The 23,625-nt window shown below is 38.8% G+C and overlaps 1 protein-coding gene across 4 annotated transcripts in view; it reads right to left on the bottom strand.

Moving 5' to 3' along the window:
* Angpt1 (angiopoietin 1) overlaps positions 1-23,625 on the bottom strand; it is a 256,084-nt gene that overhangs the window by 84,435 nt on the left and 148,024 nt on the right. For all 4 annotated transcript variants that reach the window (XM_006978712.4, XM_006978713.4, XM_076555800.1 and 1 more), the window contains 2 exons: positions 15,798-15,953; positions 4,765-4,886 (listed from right to left, as the gene is read on the bottom strand). In XM_006978712.4, coding sequence (XP_006978774.2) covers positions 4,765-4,886; positions 15,798-15,953 — 278 coding nt within the window. The remainder of the gene's footprint in view (positions 1-4,764; positions 4,887-15,797; positions 15,954-23,625) is intronic.

The following is a 23,625-nucleotide window of genomic DNA, read 5'->3' as shown; positions in this document are numbered from 1 at the left end:
CACTTCTGAGGTAGTGTCACCTTTGGATGTTCCAGGATGAAAAAGAAATAGGTGTCAAGTTGGGGTATGAGATACATGGAAATTTTCATTAGCATGAATATAGAAATGCATTTCAAATTAAAATCCAAGAGGCTTCACTCTTCTCAAAAAGCCTATATAACTAGAAAAAGGGAATTGCTATGACCCTGAAAATCTATCATTAACAGTAAATGACATAAGTTATATGTGGAAGAAAACATGACTTTTCTACAGAAATTAAAATTTGGTTAGAGGGAAATAATCAGATGTGTCAAGAACTGGGATTCTCTGAGAAGCTGGTGCACAAGAAGTCCTTTACACTTGTGCCAGTTTAGAGTTCATGTGGAAAAGCAGCCTGACTCAGCTTTACTGATAAAAACAGTGGCAGTTTTTCATCAGTTTGCCTGTGGAGTATCATCCCAACCACAAAAGATGTCTCCTTGTTCTGACAAAGGTGAACAACACTCCTGAGGGCCAGCTCCCAGAATTGTCGGTGTAAGCCACTATCATATTAATAGCCAGACACAATCTGAAACATCCTTAAGGGGGGAAGCAAAGCTTAGTTTCTATTATTCTCTCCTTCTAACATAAATGTATTAAATATAACAACATTACCCAATGAAAATACATGAATAGGAAATGATAGTAGGTGCTATATGAAAAAATTGTGTTGGTACACTCTTCCTAGGTTAAGCTTTCAACATTCCTGTTGCCATATCTATGTTTCCAGTTTCATGCTGTGGGACTGAGACCCCAGTCCTGAGGGGTAAGCTTGCAAGATTTAGAAAAGAAAAATGCAGGAAGCATGATCAAATTTGAATTTCTAACAAAAATGAAAAAAAAAACGTAAAAAAGCATGATGGAATGGCCCAAAATCCAAGGAAGTTGTAGATATAGATATAACATATTTTTAAGGAAGGGGGAGAAATAAATAACATTAAATGGAGGGAGGAAAGAATGAAGAAGGGGATATATGAATACAACTGACAGTTAGGGGCCTCAGTTGTCTTTTTAAAGCAACAGACAGTTAAGAGAATCAATTGTTTTTGTAGTTAAGCATCCTTCTTTTTGGGTTTCCCATCAAAACCTATGGCATCCAAGAGTGAACTGACAAGCTACAGAGCAGGAGACCTTGTGCACACCAAAAGGAGAAGCAGTGAAGAATGTAAGCTAGCAACGTTGTAAGCTATTAATCATAGGTGCTTATGAGTCTGCTGAGTGATGGATCAAAGCCATTCTAGTGTAGATTTACACAACATGCAATGTAATAAAGATTTGTATTGCAGGGACATTTTATTGACATTAAAGTATATCTCTGTGATGTTCACAGCATCACAGGAAAAATAAAGTAACTGAATTCCTCTTGATTGATGTGATAAAATACATTATACATAGATGTCTTCAGTTTTTGAATTCCTGGATCATTATCATTTTTATGGTGAAATAGTATAAATATAAACTGACTTGATAATACTACTTCTAATAATAATCCTACTTCAATATCCTTAGATTCCTATGTCCTTATTGTCAATAAATTTCAAACCAACTTTCATGTACTATACTCTTTAATTTTAAGTATTTATTTATTTGTTTATTTATTTATTGGTGCTACAGATCTAACTCAGGTCTCATGCTCACTAGGCTAATTATATGCCACCAGACTAAGTCTTTAGTTCTTAATTTTAAAATAGATATAGTAAGTGTTCTGGCAATTCACCTCACCAAGTTCAATTTTTAAGTAGAGAAATGATGGGTGATTAAATTCACATAGTAAAGCATTGGTGTTAACTCTGAGGCTGTCCAAAACATTCTGGCATCCTGATGACTCTAACCTATTAAACAATCAGTGTATCCAAAAAGTAAAGGGCACATTCCTTACTTTTACAATGGAAAAAAGAAGTCTGCAAATAGCTTACTTTGATAGAAAAACATCTGTTAGAAACTTAGCTGAATTTGGGAGTGGAGAAAGTATGAGTTTATATACTCAATATCTTCCTTTAAAACTACTGGAGTTATTACTCTGGGAACAAACCTGTCAGTTCCAAGGGTCTGGAGTCAGCTTCACTATGCAGAAGCTAACATCAATCAGTCAGTGTCTCCAGACTAGTGGTGTATTGAAACTGACTTGCTATTGGACTTTTCCTGTTTGCTCCAAAGTAATCCTATTAACATTTAATTTAAAAAATGAAAAGAAAAATCAACTAAAAATAGCTACATAAGTATGTTTGGCCCATAGCATGCATTATCGAGGTGAACAGGAGCCTGACAAATGTGTTTGGGGGAAACCCTGGGGAAGGGAATATACTCAGTTCTCTGGTTGAACTTAGAAGGGATGGGAAGTGGCAGACGTCCTGCAGATAACATCTATTGGTTCCCTCCACCACGAATATTAGTAACTGTCTTAATGCTACGACAGCCTACCGGCAAAAGCCATTTGAGGAAGTGTTGACTTTGACTCCTGGTTGATGGCACAGGTGGTCATGACAGGGTCTAGCAGTGGTGGCCGAAAGAGACAGCTGATCACACTGAATCCACACTCAGAGTCAGAGAGGGGTGATGTTGGGATTAGCTGGCTTCCTCTTTTTATTCAGTCTGGGACCATAGTACATGCGATGGGATGATGCTGCCCACATTCAGGGTCGTAGACCAGGTCCTTTAAATTTCTCTAGAAACTTCCTCACAGACAGCCCAGAGGTGTTTTCTCTAGGTGATTTTAATACCATCAAGTTGAGAATGAAAATTAATCATCACCCCCAACCTCCAGGCTAGGCCTGTTTTTCCTGGCCAGTTCACCCCAGAGTTCTACCTCTTTGCTCTTTGTAACAAGCCCATGACAAGCATCCTTTGGCTTGTTAATGGAATGAACTCTGTTTAAGGTAAGGCAACATAAAGTTTTAACTAGCCAAGTAGCTGATGTGATATTTCTTCATTTCTTTCTTTACTTTTTTCTATAATTAATTTTCATTTCCATTTCCTATTTCTGATAGAACTTTTTTACCACCCCTTTATTATCTTTATAGTGATAGCATATATATATATATATATATAAAGTATGCTCCAAAATAGATGACTCGACTTTGTGAAAAATATATTTGTACACGATACTGAGCAATATATGCAGCTCTCTCTGTGGGTTGGGACTGCTCTTTTAATTTTTCCTGTGTGTATTTTTCTCTCTTTTCTAATAAACTTTGAGCTATTTTTATAATCCTAAAAACAAATAACTCAGAAAAACAAGGTAACATTTCAATTGCTCTACATATTCAAAATTCCTGGACAGAAATCTTGAAAAATATTATTATAAGTGGGTCTCACTTCAGCAAGAAAGTTAAGTCATGTGGAGGTAACCCTAAATTGATTGTGACTGAAATAAAGTATACCTGTTACATACATGCATATTTCTGGTCATTGTAGAACTGGTGGGATAAATAGTAATTTTCAAGAGGATTTTCAATTTCAGAACATTTCATCAAACAGCCAGTTCAGGGTCAAGTTCTGTCAAGTTTATTTATGGTTAAATAGTTTATCCCATATCACCCTACAAGAATAAATAAATGTAACACTTGGTAATATCAGTCACAGTGCATGAGTGACCCCTTGCAGATGCTAAATCAACAGACAGATTTATTTTATTCGTGCAAGAGTTTAATTGTAAATGTTGGCGCAGGAGTTTAATTGTAAATGTTGGCACTGATGGCTGCTTTTTGCTTGAAATTCAGAAAGCCTTTAGGTTGTAGATCATAAGAAGTCTTATGTGAAGGGAAAAGACGAGAAGGACCAGAAAAACAACCTGGATTCCATTTCTACTTCTGCCATTAGCAAGATGTGTGACTCACTTGGTCTGAGTCTGAGTCTCTGGTCCTTCCGCAAAGTAGGAAGGCCCACCGTCCTGATAATGCTCCCCTGCCTTGGGAAGAGAGTCTAGACAGCAGAGTCTAGCTGCAGCAGATGATGGTATCTGACTACTTACTACCTGGAAAGTAGTCTTTAACTGAACACAAGGTATAAGAGCTGAAACATCTTCAAGACAACCAAATATTCAGAAGAAAGTGCAATGAAATAGAAGATATTTATTCTACAGGAATTGGTGTTTTGCTCAAACTACCCACAATTAATGACTTTGAAATGAGCTAGTGTTTCATTGTCCTGACTTTCAAAATCTTAAAGTTGCATTCACTGACCCGATAGACCTCAAACCTCACAAAACACTACCATATGATGATATTGATAAATCAAATTTATTATGTCCCAATTAAATGACTTTCAGTGCAAAAGTCCCTTCCTAGTTATTCTATGGGCAAGTATTTTCTAGAAATATTATAAATCTGCTTCTCTGTAGACAAGCTGTCTGAATTTAACCATCTTGTATGTTACAAAGGCCCTACAAAGAGTGGGATAAGAGACGACTGAGTAAACAGTTCAAGAGGCTCTGCTATTCTCTTCTCTAGGGTCACAAATTTGATGCTGCTGAAGACATGTCAATCTATTTTGCCAAAATATCAAATCATGTTTGTGTACATGGTGTTATTTGAACAATTGCTCATTGCAACAGCTGAGGACCAAGCACCTCAAGAATTGAAGCAGGACACAGGCCTCCTTGTGGATACACTGGCTGCATTTGTGTCTTCCTCCTCTCGCGCGACTTTGTTCTTTAGATGACCACAACATTAAGTGTTCGGTTCCCAGTGAGCTGGAGGATATAAAGACCTGTACATAAAAGTACTTTTAGGGTACAATAATTCTTACCTGTTCTTTTCATGAATCTTCAGAATTTCGTTCGTCTGTTGGAGAAGTTGCTTCTCTAGCTTGTAGGTTGATAATGAATTCTCCAGTAGTTGTATTTCAAGTCGAGATGTTTGGTTTAGTACCTTGAAATAGTTTTTAAAAACCAAATGTCAGTCACAAAGCAAGCAGCAAGGCAAAAAACTGAGCATTTTAAAAATCATTTTTGTTCTTAATATTTTTCAAAAGGACTTAAGCACATGGTGTCCAACCTACTAAGCAGTGCATTGTAAATTAAAGTTGGAGGTGAACTAAATTCATTGGCATACTCCAATTTTTATACCCTTACATCCTAGGATAATATTTCATATATTTTATCTCCCAAATTTTAAGTGTAATATCTATTATTAATCCAAGGTCTTGATATTGCAGGTCAGTTAGAAAAATTAGGAGTTGTATAGATATACATACTCAGACCTATCGACTTACTAAATCCAACTGTAAACACAACTCTTAAGATAGTCTGGAGGGACTTCTGATCACACATTTATTGGATGACTGTTACGGCAGGGAGTCCATCCAAGAGAACTTCCACATGTTATCTCACTTACTTGACAGTATCATCCCTTGGCCATGTCACTTCATGAATGAGGACACTGGAGTACACACTCACATAGGAACCATGTCAAGGTCTGGGTTTCTAACCAGAGACTTTATTTGAATCTACATATTAGAAAGAACCTGAAAACTATATATATATTTTGCAATACCGGTATCACATACAGGGTCCTGCTGTAAACATGGTAGCCCTGGAATGCTGTGCCCCACTATGGTGGGTTTAAAGCTGGGATCTAGCTGAACCTTTTGAAAGTGTACTTAAGTTGAGCTATGTCTGCAGGGACTGCAAGGCAGTGGGGCTCTGTGTCTGTAGTAGCAGGACGGAAAAGAAACTAGAACAGAGGGAGGAGGCAACGGTCTCAGATGCAAAATCTACAGACAGGCTCCCCTTTTCATCTTGGCAACCAAGCTAAAGTATGCATTATACATTTGTCCATTATATCTGTGCAGACTGTTTTTAAACTCTAACATATTCCACAAACATGATTAGATTATTATTATTCGTTCTTGGAGTGGCTTCAAATCCATATCCACGAAAACTTAGTATACAAATGAATCATAGCAAGTTAAATATTTTAAAGTAAAAATGCCTCATCTTACCATTTTCTAATCTTCTCTCATCACCTCATTTCCCCTAGGCCAGGAACAGGGTAAAGTGAGTCAAACCACATGGGACTGGACTATCCACTTGCAAGGACTATATTTACTTTAAAGTTACTTTTCTGTTCCATGGGGTTTTTAAAACTTTTTAAATAGTGCGTTTTTCCTAGACGCGCATGAATTCAGCGACTGTGACAGGACACACAGGATCTGCGCAAGCTCAAGACAAAGTTCCAGCACGGAGGGAGAAAAGTCGGCCCGAAACCATGTACTAGTTACCGGCATTGGATGACTGTCGGGAGAGTATGTTTTCTTTAGTGGTGTGAGCCTGGTGGGTTGAACACACTCAAGGGCAGGCTGTACTCCCGAGAGCAGCTCTGCACCACCTAAGTGGTCTCAATGGGGGAAAAGAAAACACAACTGAGAGCTGGAGGGTCCCGAGGGAAAAGTGGAAAGGGAAGAGTTTCGGGAGGGCGAATATGATCTGAATATGCTGTATGAAATTCTCAGAAAATTAGTACAAATATTATTTCAAAAATCTATTCCTTATTACTTTATTTAAGGAAAAACAGGATTTCAGGAGCAAATAGTAGAGAATGTTGAGACTGGGGCCACATTCATCAAATTTTCTACTCAGGCCAGCTTTTGGTTTCTTTGTTTACTGGATGACATGTGCAAATATTTGAAAGGAGGAGTGAAACACTCCGCATTTTTTTTTTTCCGTGATTGAACAGTAGCTGGCATAGAGAAGACACTCAACATTTGTTCATGAATAAAAAGCAGGCGCGCCATCTCACTGAATTAAACCCATTGTTCACAGACACTTCAGACCCACATCTTCTTTCCTTTACTTTACTCCCTGAGAGCACGTGAGCTGGTTGGTTTTTGTCAACCCGACACAAACCTAGACATATTTAGGAAGGGTGACTCTTAATTGAGAAAGACTGGGGAGGAAGGTATCTCATCCTAGGGAAAGTGTTCCAAAAAGCCATTTCATGCACCCGGGATATGTCCTGGTCCCACTGCCAGGGACTTCCCAAACAGACCTATGCACGGTATAACTGTCACCCACATTCAGAGAGCCTGGTTAGGTCCCATGCATGTTCCCCAGCTGGGAGTCCATGAGCTCCCACCAGCTTGACACAGCGGGAGGGGCTTGGCCCTGCCTGAATTTAGTATGCCAGACTTGTTGATTCACCAAGGGAGGCCTTTCCCTCCCTGAGGAGAGGGGATGGGGGTTGGATTGGAGGAGGTGGGGGGGGGGGACATGGGATAAGGGGGTAAGGGGATAAGGGGAGGGAGGGGGAACTGAGATTGGTAAAATGAGAAAAAAAAACTTTTTTAAAAATAAATAAATTTAAAAAAAAAGAAAAGACTGAGGAAGAGTGGAGTGGATGGGGAGAGGGGACATGGGAGGCAGGGAGGAGGGAACAGAAGGAGAGGAGAGAGGGGAAACTGTGGTCAGTATGTAAAATAAGTGAAAAATGTTAATTAAATCAGTAAAAAAAAAAAAAAAAGATTGACCTAGAAGGAAGTTCAGTGAAGTAGTACCTTGACTAAAGCAGGGTCTCCTCAGCAGGTGGTCTCAGATGGTATAAGAAAGCAGGCTGAGTAAGCCATGGAGAGCGAGCCAGTAAGCAGCTCCCCTCCATGGCCTCTGCTTCTGTTCCTGCCTCAGGTTCCTGCAGGAGTTCCTGCTCTGACTTCCCTCTGTGTGACCTGAGAGTTTGTAGGATGAAATGATCTCTTCCCCAACTTACTTTTGTCATGGTGTTTTATCACAGCATTGGAAATGCTAACTAAGACACACTTCCTGATACACTCAAAGACCAAAGGTTTTGCTTACACATCATTCTCTGTGTTCCCTGGAAACAGAATGGAGTCATCATCTGGAATTGGCCATGAAGTTGCCTGTATCTAACTCTTACAACTATGGCTGCTATTAATCTGTCCTGTTATTCTCCTTTGCCTCTAGTCTACACTATCACAGAGCAATGGATCTTTTGTAAAACAAACAAACAAACAAACAAACAAACAAAAAGAAAAAACAAAAACAAGTCAGATTGTGGCATTTCCTATGTTGGATATGCTAATGGATCCTCTCTACAGGTAGTTTACATTTCAAAGAACTTGTGTGGTCCACAAGGCTGTGTGAGATCTGAAGCCAACTAACTTCTTGTTTATCACTCCTGCCACCCACCTGGCTCATTTGGCTCATTATGATCTCATTCACAGTCTCTTTTTTCTGCTCAATTTGCCAAATTCTCTTTCCCTTCAGGGCAATTGTACCTGGACTTCTGTCTGGCTAGAATTCCCATGCCCTCTCAGATGCAGAACTAGCTTCTTTTCATATTCAAGACATGCTCAGGGGTATGTTCTGCCATGCCTAGGAAAACTTCTACCTCATGCTCCCCATCAGTGCACTCCATCTTCCATTCCTTCTGGAACCTCCACTATTGAAGATAATCCTGTTTCTTCACTCATGCGGTGATTTTCTACCACACTACCATGTCTATTACACAGGGTCTACATTGCTGTGTCCAAAGTCCGCCAGTGTAAAGTCAAGAACACGGGGCACTCAACTATATGTTGGGCGACTGACGTGATGACAGTGTCCAACGGGGGCCTGTTTCAAGTCAGATAACAATCATGGAAGGCAACAGCCCCACCTTAGTAGTTAGACTCTTACATCCCAAATCTAGAGATTTATCTGACATGTAAGAAGGATGCCGGCCAATCTTCAAGATCCAGGATAAGTGCTGGTCCACTCAGGCTAGTTTTAAGCACAAATACCATGTCCTTCTCTTTTCTCATCGTCTTGATTCCATTGCTGCTTTATTTCAAGTCACCCCACTGATGCTTGCAAATAGGCTTGAAGCTGGGCATCCAAGTGAACTGTAGAAAACTATGATAAATTGACCACTGCCTTGCATGTGTCTATGGAACTTGCTGCTGGCAATAACTGAAGTATTCCATTAAAATGACAAAAGACATTTCCTTCTTAGCTTAAACACATCCCAAAAGCACATCTCTGAGAAAAAAAAAGTTTAAGAGGAAAGAAAAAAATTAAGAAAGGAAAGAGTGAAGAAAAATTCAGCAAGTCCCCAAGGACTGATGTCAAAGCTTAAATTTCCCAGAGTATGCCGTGGAGCAAGGACATTGTACGCTCTGAAATGGGGGACTTATGTAGTTTAAAGGGTTTAGCGCTTTCTTATAAAAATAAAAAATAGTAACTATTCATTTTACAGAGAAAGTGAGCTAGGGAATTTTAGACAGCCTTTTTTAATACTTGTAAGAGTATTTCACTTAAAATCCACACTAACTGAAAGAGAGCACAGCAACCACAAAGGAAATCTCTTTGCACAGCACTTGGCTTTGAAACAGTCTCCGCTCAGGCACATGCATGCTATTGATTTCATTATTTTTTTTTAAATAAAGCAAAGGTAACGACATATGATGTAATTAGATGTTACAGTAGTATGGAAGCTGATCTGTACATGAAGAATGGGAGCTATGAATTCACTGCTTAGCAGTATCAGTGAAGTAAATTTTTGGTCCATAAGAGACAACGTGATCAAGACTCACCCTTTGGGTTATTTGTTTGCATCATAGAGAGAAAGTGAGCATTTGAGATGGAGTGATACGGCAGCTAATACCCTGACTCCATCCAGACCTTCCATCCCTGAGAGCATGCTGGTGATCTGCCTTTTTGCCTCCTGAAGAGATGCCACATGAAATGATCAACAGTTCCATAAAGGAACCATACTGCTCAACTCAGTCAGGAAATTCTTTATACATAGTAACTTCTAGTTTAAAGAAACTATGAGTTATGGGAAAATAAATCAAAAGACATGGCAAATAAATACTCGGGCAATCCCAGAATATGAGAGGTTGTCAAAGGATTGTCCTAGTTTCTTTAAAATATTATCCATTAGTGGGGGGGGGGGGCAGAAAGTAAAAAATAGACCTAAGTTCAGCGAGACCACCAAATCTGGAAAATAAATTACCTGCAAAATTACTGTGGAAATTAAGGAAACTTGAACAAATATTGTTATTACAGGTCATGTTATGATAATATATATTTAATACTATATGAAAATTGTGAATTATTATATTTATGTTCATATTAACCATATATATTGGCATTTGTAATATTTATAGTAACCTCATCATATTTGATTATTCATATATTAAGTACTAATATATTCTAATTATACCCTACAGTGTAATTCTGTGCCATATTTATAATATTATATTAATATAATATATAATAATATTGTATCTATAATTATATATAATATAAATATATAATGTATTATAATATTGTAACTGCATTTGACAGTGGAGTTTGGTACATATAGTGCCTTTTAACAGAGGCAGACATTGTAGGTTGGATTATCTTGTTCATTAGAGCTAACTACATAGCTCTCCTGAATTTAGAGTCTCCATTCTTCCTAGAAGCTCCAGTAACTAAGAACAAACAGATTCCTCTGCCTAAGAAAGATGACCTCTTGACCTGCTATAGAACTATGGAATGTCTTCTTTCCAGTCATCACTTGGTCTTCAGTTCGTGGTTGATGATGACTTCGGAATTCTCTTTCATATACACATTAAATTATCACAATAATGCAGGAAGGGGCCACATTTCCCATGCTCTTCAGAGTACAGAGAGAATATATTGATATTGGCTTGATTTCTTCTCCAGTTATATCTTTTTCAGTAGGTTACTTTTCTTCTAAGTTGTATTCTAGGCCATCAGCTATTTTTGCATATACATTACTATCAACACACTGCCTTGGGTTAAAATCCAGATATATTATGATTAGGGTTTATTAATTACTTAACTAGTCCTTATTGAGGGTTTGATATATATCCTGTCCTGTTACAAATCCTAATGATATAGGCTACGAAGAGAGAGGGAAAGAGCATCCTTGCTTTCTACTTAACATGCATATGAAGAGTTGGTCAGACTTTTAGTAACGGGCCAGATAGTAACCATCTTACCTTGGTGAGCTGTCATTATTTGCATGTGAAATGCTCCCCAAAGGCTCATGTGTTTGAACATTTGGTCTGCAGCTGGTGATGTTGTTTTGGGAAATTAAAGAACCTTTATGGGTTGGGGTCTCAATGGAAGAAATGGGTCCCTAGGGAGTTGGCCTTATGGTTTGTAGCTTGTCCTGGTTGTAACCTCGGATCCCTCTGCTCTCTGAGCCAGTGAAATGTGAGCATTCCCAGCTACACTCCCCATGTGGATGCCTTGCCCACATTGTGAATTTTGTACTCTCAAACTGTGAGCCAAACTCAATTCTTACTCCCTTAAGTTGCTTTTGCTAGATGTTTCATGAGAGTAATGAGAAACAAATAAACAAACAAATGAAACACCTGACAAAGGCCATATTGTCTTTGCTATATCTCTGGTATAACCTGCTGTGAAAACTGTAAAGCAATCATAGACAACACGTGCATGGACAAATGTGGCTGTATTTAGTACAGTTTTAGAAAAGAAAGTCCAGTCAAAAGGAGCTGCAGGCCAGAGTTTTCTGAGCCTTCTTCCAATGGCTTATACAAATTAATTACAAATGTATTTTCTATATAAGATCCCTAGCTAATTTATTTCACCATCATTTCAGCTAGGTCAAGGTTAAAAGTTTATTAAACTATACCCTCCTCAAGTTAAAGAGATATAGGTCAATTTTTAGGGCTGATTTTTGGTAGTAGACAGAAGAGGAAATTTACTATTGCCTAAAGAAATATGTTCATTGAAGAGCCTACTTATGAACTGCTTTAAATTTCTAACTGTGCTGTTGTGAACCAAACAACAGTTGTAGTCATCAGTGAACTCTGAGACACAGAAGAAATGGGATTCTAAGTGCAGAGAATTTATTAGAGGAAATGTCTATGAAGGGAAACTGGAAATAAGTGGGAGGAGCCAGAAAGAGCCTTCAGATTACGGTGCAGGCCTTACTCTAGTGAAGAAAAGAGGGAGGGAATGGAGTGTTAGATGGAAGTCTCAGTCCTCAAGATAGTCGTAATTATAGTCAACAGGCAATGGGAAAAAACTTAGCCAAAGTCATGTGTCAGCGAAGTTCTCAAGCTCCTGGGAACAAGACTAAGCACCCTGCCACAGTGAGTCATCGCTTAGAAATGGCTGTTGAGAATTGTGGTCTCTGTACCAATACCTGAAGGGTTTGCGAGCACAGCAGCTGGGTCACTGCTCAATTATACTTCCCACAACAGCACACTGAAAAGGTAGGCTTCCAATACGACAGAAAGTGGAAGGAAATTCATCCAGAGGCTTTTTACCACGTTAACTCAAAGTCACTGGACATAAGAACTGCTTTAGGTATTAGTGTAGTCTACAAATCACTTATTGGAACATCTTGCATCATGGAAATATGTAAAATAGGTTGGTTCAAATGTGATTAAATTCCTTTTCTAATACTATAGTGCTGGCACTTTTTGGAGACTGAAGGAAACTTGAGATGCCCGTCTGAAGAACTTCCCTGTGGTTGACACAGCTGGCAGCTGGCACGGGCAGCACTAAAGCCGTAGTGATGAACTCACTGGCACATGAGAGAATGGTGTGAGTGGGTGGGCCTGCCATTCCCACCAACAGGAGAGCAGCAGCATCTTCCTTGCCTATCAGAGACTGCTAGCAGCGCTGAGACTACTGCACTAGTTTGCTTGCTCTGAGGTAAATCTTGTCCCGTGCTTGGACCTATTGATGCAGCCCCAAAGTCTTAGAGAAAAAGCAGAAGCGGAGGAGATTGACACTGATAGAAAGATGAGCATGTAGATTTTGATGTCAAACACTTTAACTTTAAATTCTCAACCTAATACTCACCAATTCTTTCATCTGAACCAGCTTTCTGCATCACTGTTTTGGTTTTTTCATCTTTAAAAAAGGGATGAAAATACTCCCTATGTCTATAGAATATATTTGCTGGTAATAGTTAATATGTGTGTAAGATTGCTAAAACCCAGCCAAGGAGATGACTAAAAATAGATTTAATTCTGTTTGTTGATCTGATAATTCCCTATACACCAAATTTGCCTGAGGAAAAAGTGAGAAGGAGATTATGCAACAGGAGAAGGACATGAATAATTCCTGATCCTAACTCCTTAACACAAAAGAGGAACTTGAAGGAGAGGAGATGCTGGGCAAGACTGATAAGAGCAAGTGGTGTTCTGCTGAGCTGTGGAGGAAGAAAAGGCTTCCTCAGGTTTGGGTTTCTCAGCGTTTTTTAGGTGTGCTCACCATGCCACACTTGTTCTGATTATAATGGTCATTGAAAGTGGGGGTCCTTTTTGCCCTGCAGCAAAACCGTAGTCCTGCCACCTCCTGTGAAAGTGCAAGTCTAGAAGGTCAACAGAGGACTAGTAAGCAATAAGTTGCTTATCTTTATAACATCATCCATCATGTGAGAACTGGGGCACAGAAATGGGGCTAAGCCACTGCTACATGATGCTCAAATACTGAACAGCCTGAAGTCAGTTTTAGGAAAAGCAAAATATAAAAGTGTTTAGTCAAGTCAGGTGAATGTCAGAGCAAAATACAAAATCAAACCTGGACAGAGCAGAAGGTTCCTCTACCTGGTAAGTTTTTAGAAAGGATTCACATATAAATGCACTGAGGCTTCAGTATTCATTTTGTAAAATTGACCATGCATCAAGACTTGGGTACACTTAAGTGGTTATGTTGATGCAGAGATGTCCTGTGTCAATAGTTCAAATACACACCATGTGGATACACACTTGCTTAAAAAAAAGGCTTGGAGCATAAGCATCAATGACCATAAGATGTTCAAATGATGATAACAAGACTACAAAGGTTTCAATGTGTAAAGTAGAACACCACCTGTCTAGTTGCCTCTTGTTGATAATTCTGAAGGGTTTGAGGTTTTTTTTTTTTATTACAATGTTCTTCCTTTATCTAATAAGCTTTAATTGGTCTTTATGATGGGATTTCACTATTCCACACAGGAAATTTTATTTTATCTTTATTATTGACTTTTCTTTCAAAAAGTACATATCTCCCACTTTTTAGATTGCAGAACAATTTTACTTTTTTTTTTTTTTTTTTTTTTTGGTTTTTTGAGACAGGGTTTCTCTGTGTAGCTTTGCGCCTTTCCTGGAACTCACTTGGTAGACCAGGCTGGCCTCGAACTCACAGAGATCCACCTGGCTCTGCCTCCCGAGTGCTGGGATTAAAGACGTGAGCCACCACCGCCCGGCAACAATTTTACTTTTAAAAACTTGCATAGCATCAATCTTTACAGTTTGGAGATTAAAATATTAATGAAGGTATCATTTTTCCTCTAGCACTTCCTAAATGAGAGGGGAACAAAAACAATCCCAGAGGAAGTTTAGAGGACATAAAAACAAAGGTCGTGTGTGTACACGTGCGTGCGTGTGTGTGTGTGTGTGTGTGTGTGTGTGTGTGTGTGTGTGTGTAGGCATGAGCATGCTAGAGTTCTTTCCTTCTACCATATGAGTTCTGAAAATAGAACTCAGGTCCTTGGCAAAAAGCACCTTCTCCTGCCAGTGTTTCAGGATTTGAACTTACAAAAATGTTTGTAACAGGTGGTAAGCTTTCTGACTTAAATAAAGAGAAAAATACAGTCTTATTATATGCAATACATGAAACAGATATTGTATAGATCAGCTTGTTTGCTTTATGTAATAATAAATGTCAATAAGTCTTGTATTATTTAGTTATGAGATATAGTTCCCACTCCCTGTACTCCATGTGGATCTGATAATGATCCACGGGATGGGGGGGGAGCATTTTTCAAAATCTGTATGATTTATTCATCCAATGTGATAAACATTTAAGTTCTGATTCCATTAGTTGATAATTAGTATCATTAATCAATGGAATAGATATGAGGACTTCAGAGTTGGAGTCCTGAATTCTATAATTATGTTAGTGAAAGAGATCAGAGCAACTTCCTTACCTACAGGTTTTAAGTGGCTCCATAAATGTGTTTTGTATTAAGGCAACCTATATTTTAGATAATATACTTTATCCATATACATTATCTTCATTATTTTTCTTTAAATATAAACATATAATCTGCAAAGTCACTGACACAGATTAAATAAAATAGAAATAGTTCGCCATTTTTGCATTGGCAAATTTACATGCAGAAATTTTTAGCCTTGAGAGAAATCAGCTACATTGGAACAGGTTCACCCCCACCAAGTTCAGAATGCTATTACAATGGAATAACAGTCGCTACACCCACAGCACTAAGAGATCATCTAGTAGTGCTAGTATATTTATGACAATGATAATTAAAAAGCATCCTTACACTTTACTGATTTCTACTCAAATATGCAGGTCTATGCAGAGTCGTGTTTATTCCTGCTCAGCGTACACAAGATTTTCCTCTCAATCCGTTGAATGCAGAAGACCACTGCGGATACCACTATCACTAGAGCATTAGCCGCCCTCTCCCAAGATAAAGCAAGGCAGGTCGGGTGAAAACGCTCTTCAAAGGCACCAGTTAGACCCACAGGGCTATTTTGTTTGACACAAGTCATATCACAGTTGGTAGCTGCAGTGTTTGTTTAAACTTAATGCTGATTAGGTTTTCGAGGCTGCTCTGTTTTTGCAAACACATACAAAGCTAAATATACTCACCCTCGTTAATGCAAAAAAAAAAAAAGCATGCATATCTTGTCAAGCACTCGTTGTTGTTATTACCAGTAAACAAAAAAATGTATGTTTCCCCAAGCCTCAAGCTGAAATATGCTCTGTGTTTATGGAGTAAACAAAAGAATAACTTCAAAATAATCTTCTGGTTGAGTATGTGACTCTGGTCCTGGGGACATACCTGGGTCTCAACATCTGTCAGTTTTCGGGTCTGCTCTGCAGTCTGAGACAGGAGGCTGGTTCCTATCTCAAGCATGGTGGCCGTGTGGTTTTGAACCGCATTCTGTTGTATCTGGGCCATCTCCGACTTCATATTTTCCACAATGTAATTCTCAAGCTGCAAGAGATAAAGGAGAAGGCATGCTAGATTATAAGCAAAGCCTCCCTGTTTGGGGCATGCGGTATTTACAATGACAAAACAAGACACAGCTGGCAGAGTGGCCATCTGGCAGAGATCCTCTGCCTGTCGGAGAGTCGAGGAATGGAAGCGGAGCACACACCAATCCAACTGCTAACAAACTCTTGCTAGACAGACACATATGCCTGAGAATCACAAATCACGAGGAGAGTTTTCACTGGGATCCCACTCTCTTGTTGTGAACATGATCTCATTGAACCCTCACAGCAAGGATGTGAAGGAGGCAGTTGGTTGAGTTCTTTTTTTTTATTTTATAGCCAAGGAAACAGAACCGGAAAGAGCAAGTAATAAAGCTCATGGTTACCTAGCAAGAATGCAGGTGATTTAGCAAATAATTTAAAGGTAAATCTTACTGCTTTGGTCTTTTGATTATACCATGCTGACTACTCACCTCAGAAGAATTCAGCATCCTGTTTCGATTTCCTAATGATAAAAAGCAGGTTGTATTGCGAGCATGAGACGGGGTAAGAGGAGGGCTGGTACCCATGAAAGAAAGCATTCAGAAAATACTGAAACATCAGGAGTGATGTATGATATGAGCTGCAGAGCCTGAGAGCTGGCCTTCACCATTCTCCACACTCCTTTGAAAGCTCAAAGAGAAGGTAATGAAACTGCAGTTCATAAAACACCATTTGCCCTTCTCGCCTGGGTAACATTTATTCCTTTATGATACCATCTCAGAGAACACAATGACCATAAAATAGATGGTACCATGGGGGCCAACAAAAATTATTAAGTGACTGACTATGGGGTGGGGGTGGGGAGCTTGTTAGGCACCTGGGAGAATGAAAGAGCATAGGCATTGCTTAAAGAATGCACGAGAAGCCAGCACCTCCCTGTCAGTGCTCTTAACTCTCCACGACTGCTCTGTGGTGACTGTATTTTATTACCCAATTTCTCATATGAGGAAACTACATCCCAGAGACATCAGGTCCAAGGCCACACACCACACAAACAGTCAGACTTGGACTGGAGCACTGAAGTCCTTAACTCTCATACAAACACTTTTAACCGCTTGGTAGCTCTGCCAAGTCATGCTTAGCAAGCTGAGTTTGAAATCATTAACAGCTACATGGCTTTTATTGATTCAGTGAACTCTAATGCATCCATATTGTAAGTTCCATAGCATCATTATCATGCAATAAATAGAGTCTAAGTGTAAAATCCCCTCCGAAACTTTGGCAGTTGCCTTTCTCACACCAGCCATTGCTTATTTCTACTTATCTAACTTGACTCTAGTCCAGATGAGCAAAACTAGAACCAAACTTATATTATGGTTGATGAATTCTGAATTTATGTCTTATCTATATATATGACAACCCTCTTTCACTACAAATGCAAAATACACCATAAAATAGCTGAAAGTTACTTTAGCAAAATATCTGGCCTCAGCCAAATCCTGGAGTTATTCTCATTAAATTATCCCATTTCCCAGCCAAAAAAATGGTAGAGGACCAGAGGCTAGGCCAGAGCAGTGAAAGTCTCTCATTTTGGGATGCATATCCCTAATGATAACACTTCACTGTCTTTTGTGAAATTATCTTTGCCTCTTTCAAGAATAAGTGTTTCGGGTAGAGTTAGTCCACCACAGTTTCTAGAGTATGTTCATGTTTGAACCTGGAAATCTACAGTGTTCTACGTTTAGTTTGCCATGAGAGTTGTTCCCAAATGGAAAGGTATAGTAATCCACATCATTAAGCCTCAGTTTCAGAATTCTTTACAAGAGAACTTCATTTGACTCTGAGATTTTTATACTGGCAACATAGATGCCTGGTACCGTAGATGTTCAATTTTGCCACCACAAAAACAAAGCCAGACTAAGAAAAGCAATCTAGGAAAAAAAGTCAGATAGAAAGCTGATGGATGGGAGAGCCAGGTGATACAGATAGATGAAATGTCGAAAGCTCCTGGAACCAGGCATGGTTTTAATCAGATTGACCTTTGGACACTCACTTGTAAGTTGCATGATACAATAAATTCCCCTGAGCAGCCAAGGTATTTTTTTTTCTTCAATCACATTGATTTATGTTTTAGCATAATCAAAAGATTATTGGCCCACTACATATGATAGATGTGTAGCATGAGAAGCCTCTGACAGACAAACATTAGTAGTATGATCCTTTGTTGTCCAGGAAATTTGAGGCTTTTATGGATATTCTATAAAATGGCATGTGAGATTCCATTGTGAAGACAACAGCCTGATCAACTGCCTCTTGCACAGCAAGCATGGGACTAAGCTGGTTCTCTTCAGGGGATAAAATCTTACAGTGTTAAACTCACAGAGATTTCCTGTGCTGTGCTGCCTTAAAGGTGGGACTGTGCAGACTTAAGAACCCCGAAGTAACTTGGTTATGACCAAGCAATAACTCGACCATTCAAACTCCACATGTTGTTGTACATTTTTAGAATTTGGGTTTACATTCTTAACCATTAATCTATCCAGCCAGGACTATCTGGGGACCATGTGTATTTTACATGTAACTCAAGATCCCTGATTGTTAAAACTGAGGGAGGAGGTTTTCAACATTCAGATGAGGTACAAAATTCTGGAAACTTCCTAAGGTAATTATGAAGACAGTATATGTCTTGAAAAGCTCTCCTATGTAATTCTGATTCAGCTAAAGGAGAAGTGCTTCTTTAAACATTGTGCGTCAACTGAATGTACCAGGCTCTGCTGACTCCCCATGGGAGGCCTTACTTTGTTGGAGGAGGAAATGCGAGTGGGGGTTGGGGAGTAGGCAGGGCAGGAAGAGGAAAAAGAGAGGAATCTGTGATTAGTATGTAAAATGAATTTTAAAAAAAGTGTGTGTAGAATGTGGTGGTATTTTGTGATCTAACAAATAAAGCTTACCTGAAGATCAGAGGGCAAAGTCAGCCACTAGTTAGTGATAGAGGCCAGGCAGTGGCGGCACATACCTTTAATCCAAGCACTTGGGAGGCAGAGGCAGAGGGAGCTCTGTGAGTTAAAGGTCACCCTGATCTACACAAGATTGATCTAATCTAAAAGAGAAACAGAGCCAGGTAGTGGTGGTACACATCTTTGATCCTAGCCCTTGGAGCCTCATACCTTTAATCCCAGCACTAGGGAGGTGGAGACAGGAAGTGATATGGTTGGGCAGAAAAAAAGAAATTAAGGTGGGGGGAGAGACAGGAGATTAGCCCCCTTTCAGGCTGAGGATTCCGGAGAGGTAAGAAGTCTTTCTCTTGTCTGGCTGCTCTGCTTCTCTAATCTTTCAGCACTTATGCCCATATCTGTTTCCAGTTTGTTTTGTTTTTTTTATTAGTAAGACCAATGAGAATTTGTGGTAAAATAGAAGAACCACCTGTATGAAGACTGTTCATAAAAGGTTAGTCATTAAAGGAGGAACCAGTGCCAGAATGCAGATTATTTGCATCACTAGCATGGCATTTAATTCACCTGGTTGACAAATAGGAAAAAGACTTTCTCAATTTAAAAAAGTGAAGCTAGGATTTACGTGCTATTCCAACTTACATTGTTCACAAAATAGGGAGAGAAAAAGAATTCCTGACTTGGACAACCAAACTTGTACTATTATGTCAGATTTCATGGTTTCAAGAAATTCAAATGATAATTTGACTACCTAAGTAAATTTTTCTTCATTACATTATCTGCTTGATAATTATAAAATATTAGTTATTTTATACAACTGTCTCATAAAAAATGGTTCCCAGTGTTTGTGTTGTCATGGACATGAAAACAATGATGGACTCCCGGCATTGTGGAGGAGGACACACTAGGACTACATCAAGTTTCAGCTACTTTGTGATCCTACTGACAAGTCAGACATTGACCACTCTTCACCGTTGAGTTTCCTCTTCAATTCAGAGCTTTAGATCATCAAATCAGAATGGCTGTTTCTTGTCAGCATCCATTCCAACCACAGAGACTCCTAGTTCAGCCTCCTCTGCTCTAGAAATAAAGTAGGTCTCCCACCCATACAGAAATCCTCATTTAAGCTGCTGTGATGCACATAACTCTAGTTAATTGGTTTTTTAATCAAACGGGGTTGTTATGTCTAACACTAACTGTCTTTTAGTGCACGGAGTAAGGGCACTCTTAAGTAGCAAGAACCAGATGCCATTGATTTAAAGGCTGAGGGGAAAGTTGAGTCAAATATACAATGTGTGATGAATATGAAGCCTGCTTTCATCTTATCTCTGAACATTCCTCCAGGTACAGAACTGTTGTACAAGAACATCCATCCTGATGCTCCCGATCAGCTACGTCTAGGGATGATTTGTAACAAATTTGATTGTCTTCATTTATTCTCTATGGGCTCTGAAAATACATATTCACAGAAAATGATGGCTATAGCAAGGCTTAATATTTAAAAAAAATCTGAGGGGTGATTTTAAGCTGAAAAGTTGCTGACCATAAGAGCTGATAAGTTATGTAGAGACACTTGAATGATAAAGTTATTTGGTTTATTACCACGTCACTGTCTGGACTCTAGAATTTTCTAAAGAATGGGCCAACAGGCTAGGAAGGGGATGTAAGAACTGGAGTAACTAATGAAAGGAAATTCAATGATATTTTTAAACAAGGAAAGTTTATTAGTTTTGTAAAGTGATTTAATATTTATAATGGACTTTCACACAGATTCTCTGCCTTGATTCTTCTACCAGCCCTACAGAGGGAAAGCTGGTTCTATTTGCTAGTTTGAGAAACAGAGGCCTTAGGTGACTTGACAGAAATCAAAGCAAGCTGGCCCCTTCCTTCTTGCTGTTCATTTATCCTCAGAGTTTTAGTCTCTGATCTCTTGGTTGACTGGATGATTAATTTAACTGGTAGCTCATGGAGGTTCATTCCCTTGCTATTCATTTGGGGAAAAAAGTATTGGAGGGCGATTCTTTTAACTCAGCTTCCCTATAGAGGCAGCCAAATTAATTTGAGGTGGGCTGAGAGGTGATAGGCCTAGGCATCTTGAGAGGTTAATGGTCAGCTGTATTGATACAATTAACAAATCACGTTTGTTCTGCCGATTGTATCAATCGCAAACTATGTAAACCATATCAAGAGGAAAACACTGCATACTGGGCTTCTAGTAAAGTTAAACATGTACCAGGGTTTATCAATATGTAGCTGATTTCACTCTTAACCCAAGTTATGCTACTTTCTCATTTCACTAACAGGACTGAGGGAGGTACAGAAAATTGCTTAGGATCACACAAATGTTTATGGCTGAACAATTCTATTGTTTTGAAAGAGGGCCAGAGTAATCAGCATATTTTACCCTGTGAATGAGGAAAATCACTCCTTAACCACCAACACACTGACACCACCATCATTGACAAATTATGTAGCATGTGGTATTCATGCAAGGAATATGTGAAGTGGAAGGCATAGAAATACTGGGGTGAAACTTGTCAAAGACAATTTTCGCATTTGTAATTTTAGTAGTGCACACCGACTGATGACTATTATATTCTAAGAAATACTACAGTTGGTGAAAAAGCACATATGTAGTCAGCTATAAGACAGTTAAGAGTATTTTAAAAGAAAAATCATTCTTAAAAAAAACCAGGATTATCAGCAATTTTTAGCTTCTTCATAAATTGTTTGTTTGTACCAAATGTCTAGTAGAGAAAAAGAGGCTGGTTGTTTTCCTTTGTGACAGCCTTGAAGACTTTGAGTCCTTACTGGACTCACAATCCTTGATGATTCATGTTCACGAGAAGATACTCAGTGAGATTATGACATGTCTTATACATGGATTGCATTCTCCAGCACGTCTAGCCCTGAAGTGGCTCTTCAAGCGACATGAACAAAGAATATAACTCCTCCATGTAATTCTTAAGAAAACAAGGTTTTAAACTCTATAAAACCTGACAAAGGCGTGTTGGCTTAAAATATGTTATAGATTAAGTAGACTCTCATTGAATCAGGGTGCATATGGTATTACTCAGCTGTGGCCAAGTAACCATGAAACAAAATAGATGAGTAAATATGGGAAAACAATAAAAAGGTAAAGCAATTCAAAAAATGTCTTAAATGTTGATGGTTTTATCTAATACCATCATTTCATAAAGCAATGGGAATATTGAAAATTCAGCTATATCTAGGTTTATGGCCTAATAAAAAGAAATGGCTAAGGGCAACTACATTATTTACAAGAATTTCTACTATTAGATCTCTGAATACACAACTTTTTTCTTACTAAGTAAAGATTAATTATCTTCTTAGACAATAGATAATGTTTAGCTAAAATTCAAAACAATTTCTCTGCTCTCAGTTTCTTTCTTGTCCTGTGCTTGGACACCAATCATGTTAGTCTCTGAGGCCCTTAGGATAAGAGAACCTCGACATTATGATGAGCTCTGTGAACTTCACTTTATAGATACAGTGAGAGAAGTTACAGAAAACAAAGTGGCATAGGTAATTAATGTCAGATACTAGGTGGCACACAGTTGATTATGTGGGAAAGTCAGGCCTACATTTGAAGGTTGAGCCAATATCGGCAGCCATATTGCTGGCTTACCTCATGTTTTATTAAACCCTGGCTCCTTGGTTTGCTGTATTTCTGCTGGTTCCTGGTTCGGATACCACATTTCAGAATGCTAGTGTTCATGTTCTCTATACAACCACACAACCTTTTCTTCCTGGCATTAGGGCTTCCTAGCTACTCCACAGTCACTGAGCCCCCAGAACCCATCCATTGATTCTCTTATGCATCACTCCACAAGTGGCAAAACCAGGAACTGAGCTCTGTAATTTTTCCGGCTTATTAGATCCCATGTAAGTTCAGCATAGTTCGAGCACGTGTGTGAGAAGTGTGTGCTGTGAATTAAGCCTGTGCCTAACTGCACAAAGGCAGGGTCCAGCTCAGTAGGAAACAAATGTGTAGAAGGTCACTGTGGGAGCCTATTTCTGAGCATCTACACTTCCTCAGCTAAACATACTTACATCTGCCTGAAGAGAATATATTCTTCGTTACTGATATTAAAATGTGAGTGGATGTTTGTTATATCACCCACAAAGGAGTATTAGCAGTATTGTGCTGCAGCATTAGGAAAAGACTTCAAGGGAATGCCACAAAATCCTGATGAACAGATGCTCTCGAATGGACTTTTTGGTAATAGATATTTGAATGCATATTTTTGTGACTTTTGCAGTTGCCAAAGTCATATGCATTATCCAAGAATTGGACTAATACCTAGGAAGTCATTCTCCCTTTGTATAAACAAAAGAGATATGGCCTGTACCCAAACACATTTTACTGGCATGGAACCTCTCTTTTACACCCTGCTTTTTACACCATGAAAATACCATAGTCAAGAAATCTTTAAGACATTAGTGTCTGCTTAATTTTTGCCTTTATACATTTTCAAAGGGAGATGATTTGTGAAAAGCATCTTAAGCCAGGAAGGAGTCAGATATCTGGAGTTTAATCCAAGGCCAATCATCGATTTACTCCACAATCTTGAGCAAGTTATTCAAATTAGTTGGGCTTAAAATCTTCATCTACTAAATAAAAGACTGACCAATTATTTCAAATGTTTCCTGAAAGTTCTTATATAACTTCATTTAAAACATTTGTTGTAAAGTATGAGTCTGCAAGATTTCAATTTA

This window comes from Peromyscus maniculatus, chromosome 20 (assembly GCF_049852395.1).
Source record: "Peromyscus maniculatus bairdii isolate BWxNUB_F1_BW_parent chromosome 20, HU_Pman_BW_mat_3.1, whole genome shotgun sequence".
Lineage (NCBI taxonomy): Eukaryota > Metazoa > Chordata > Mammalia > Rodentia > Cricetidae > Peromyscus > Peromyscus maniculatus.
The sequence above is the reverse complement of the archived record's forward strand: the minus strand, read 5'-3'. Positions and strand labels throughout refer to the sequence as shown.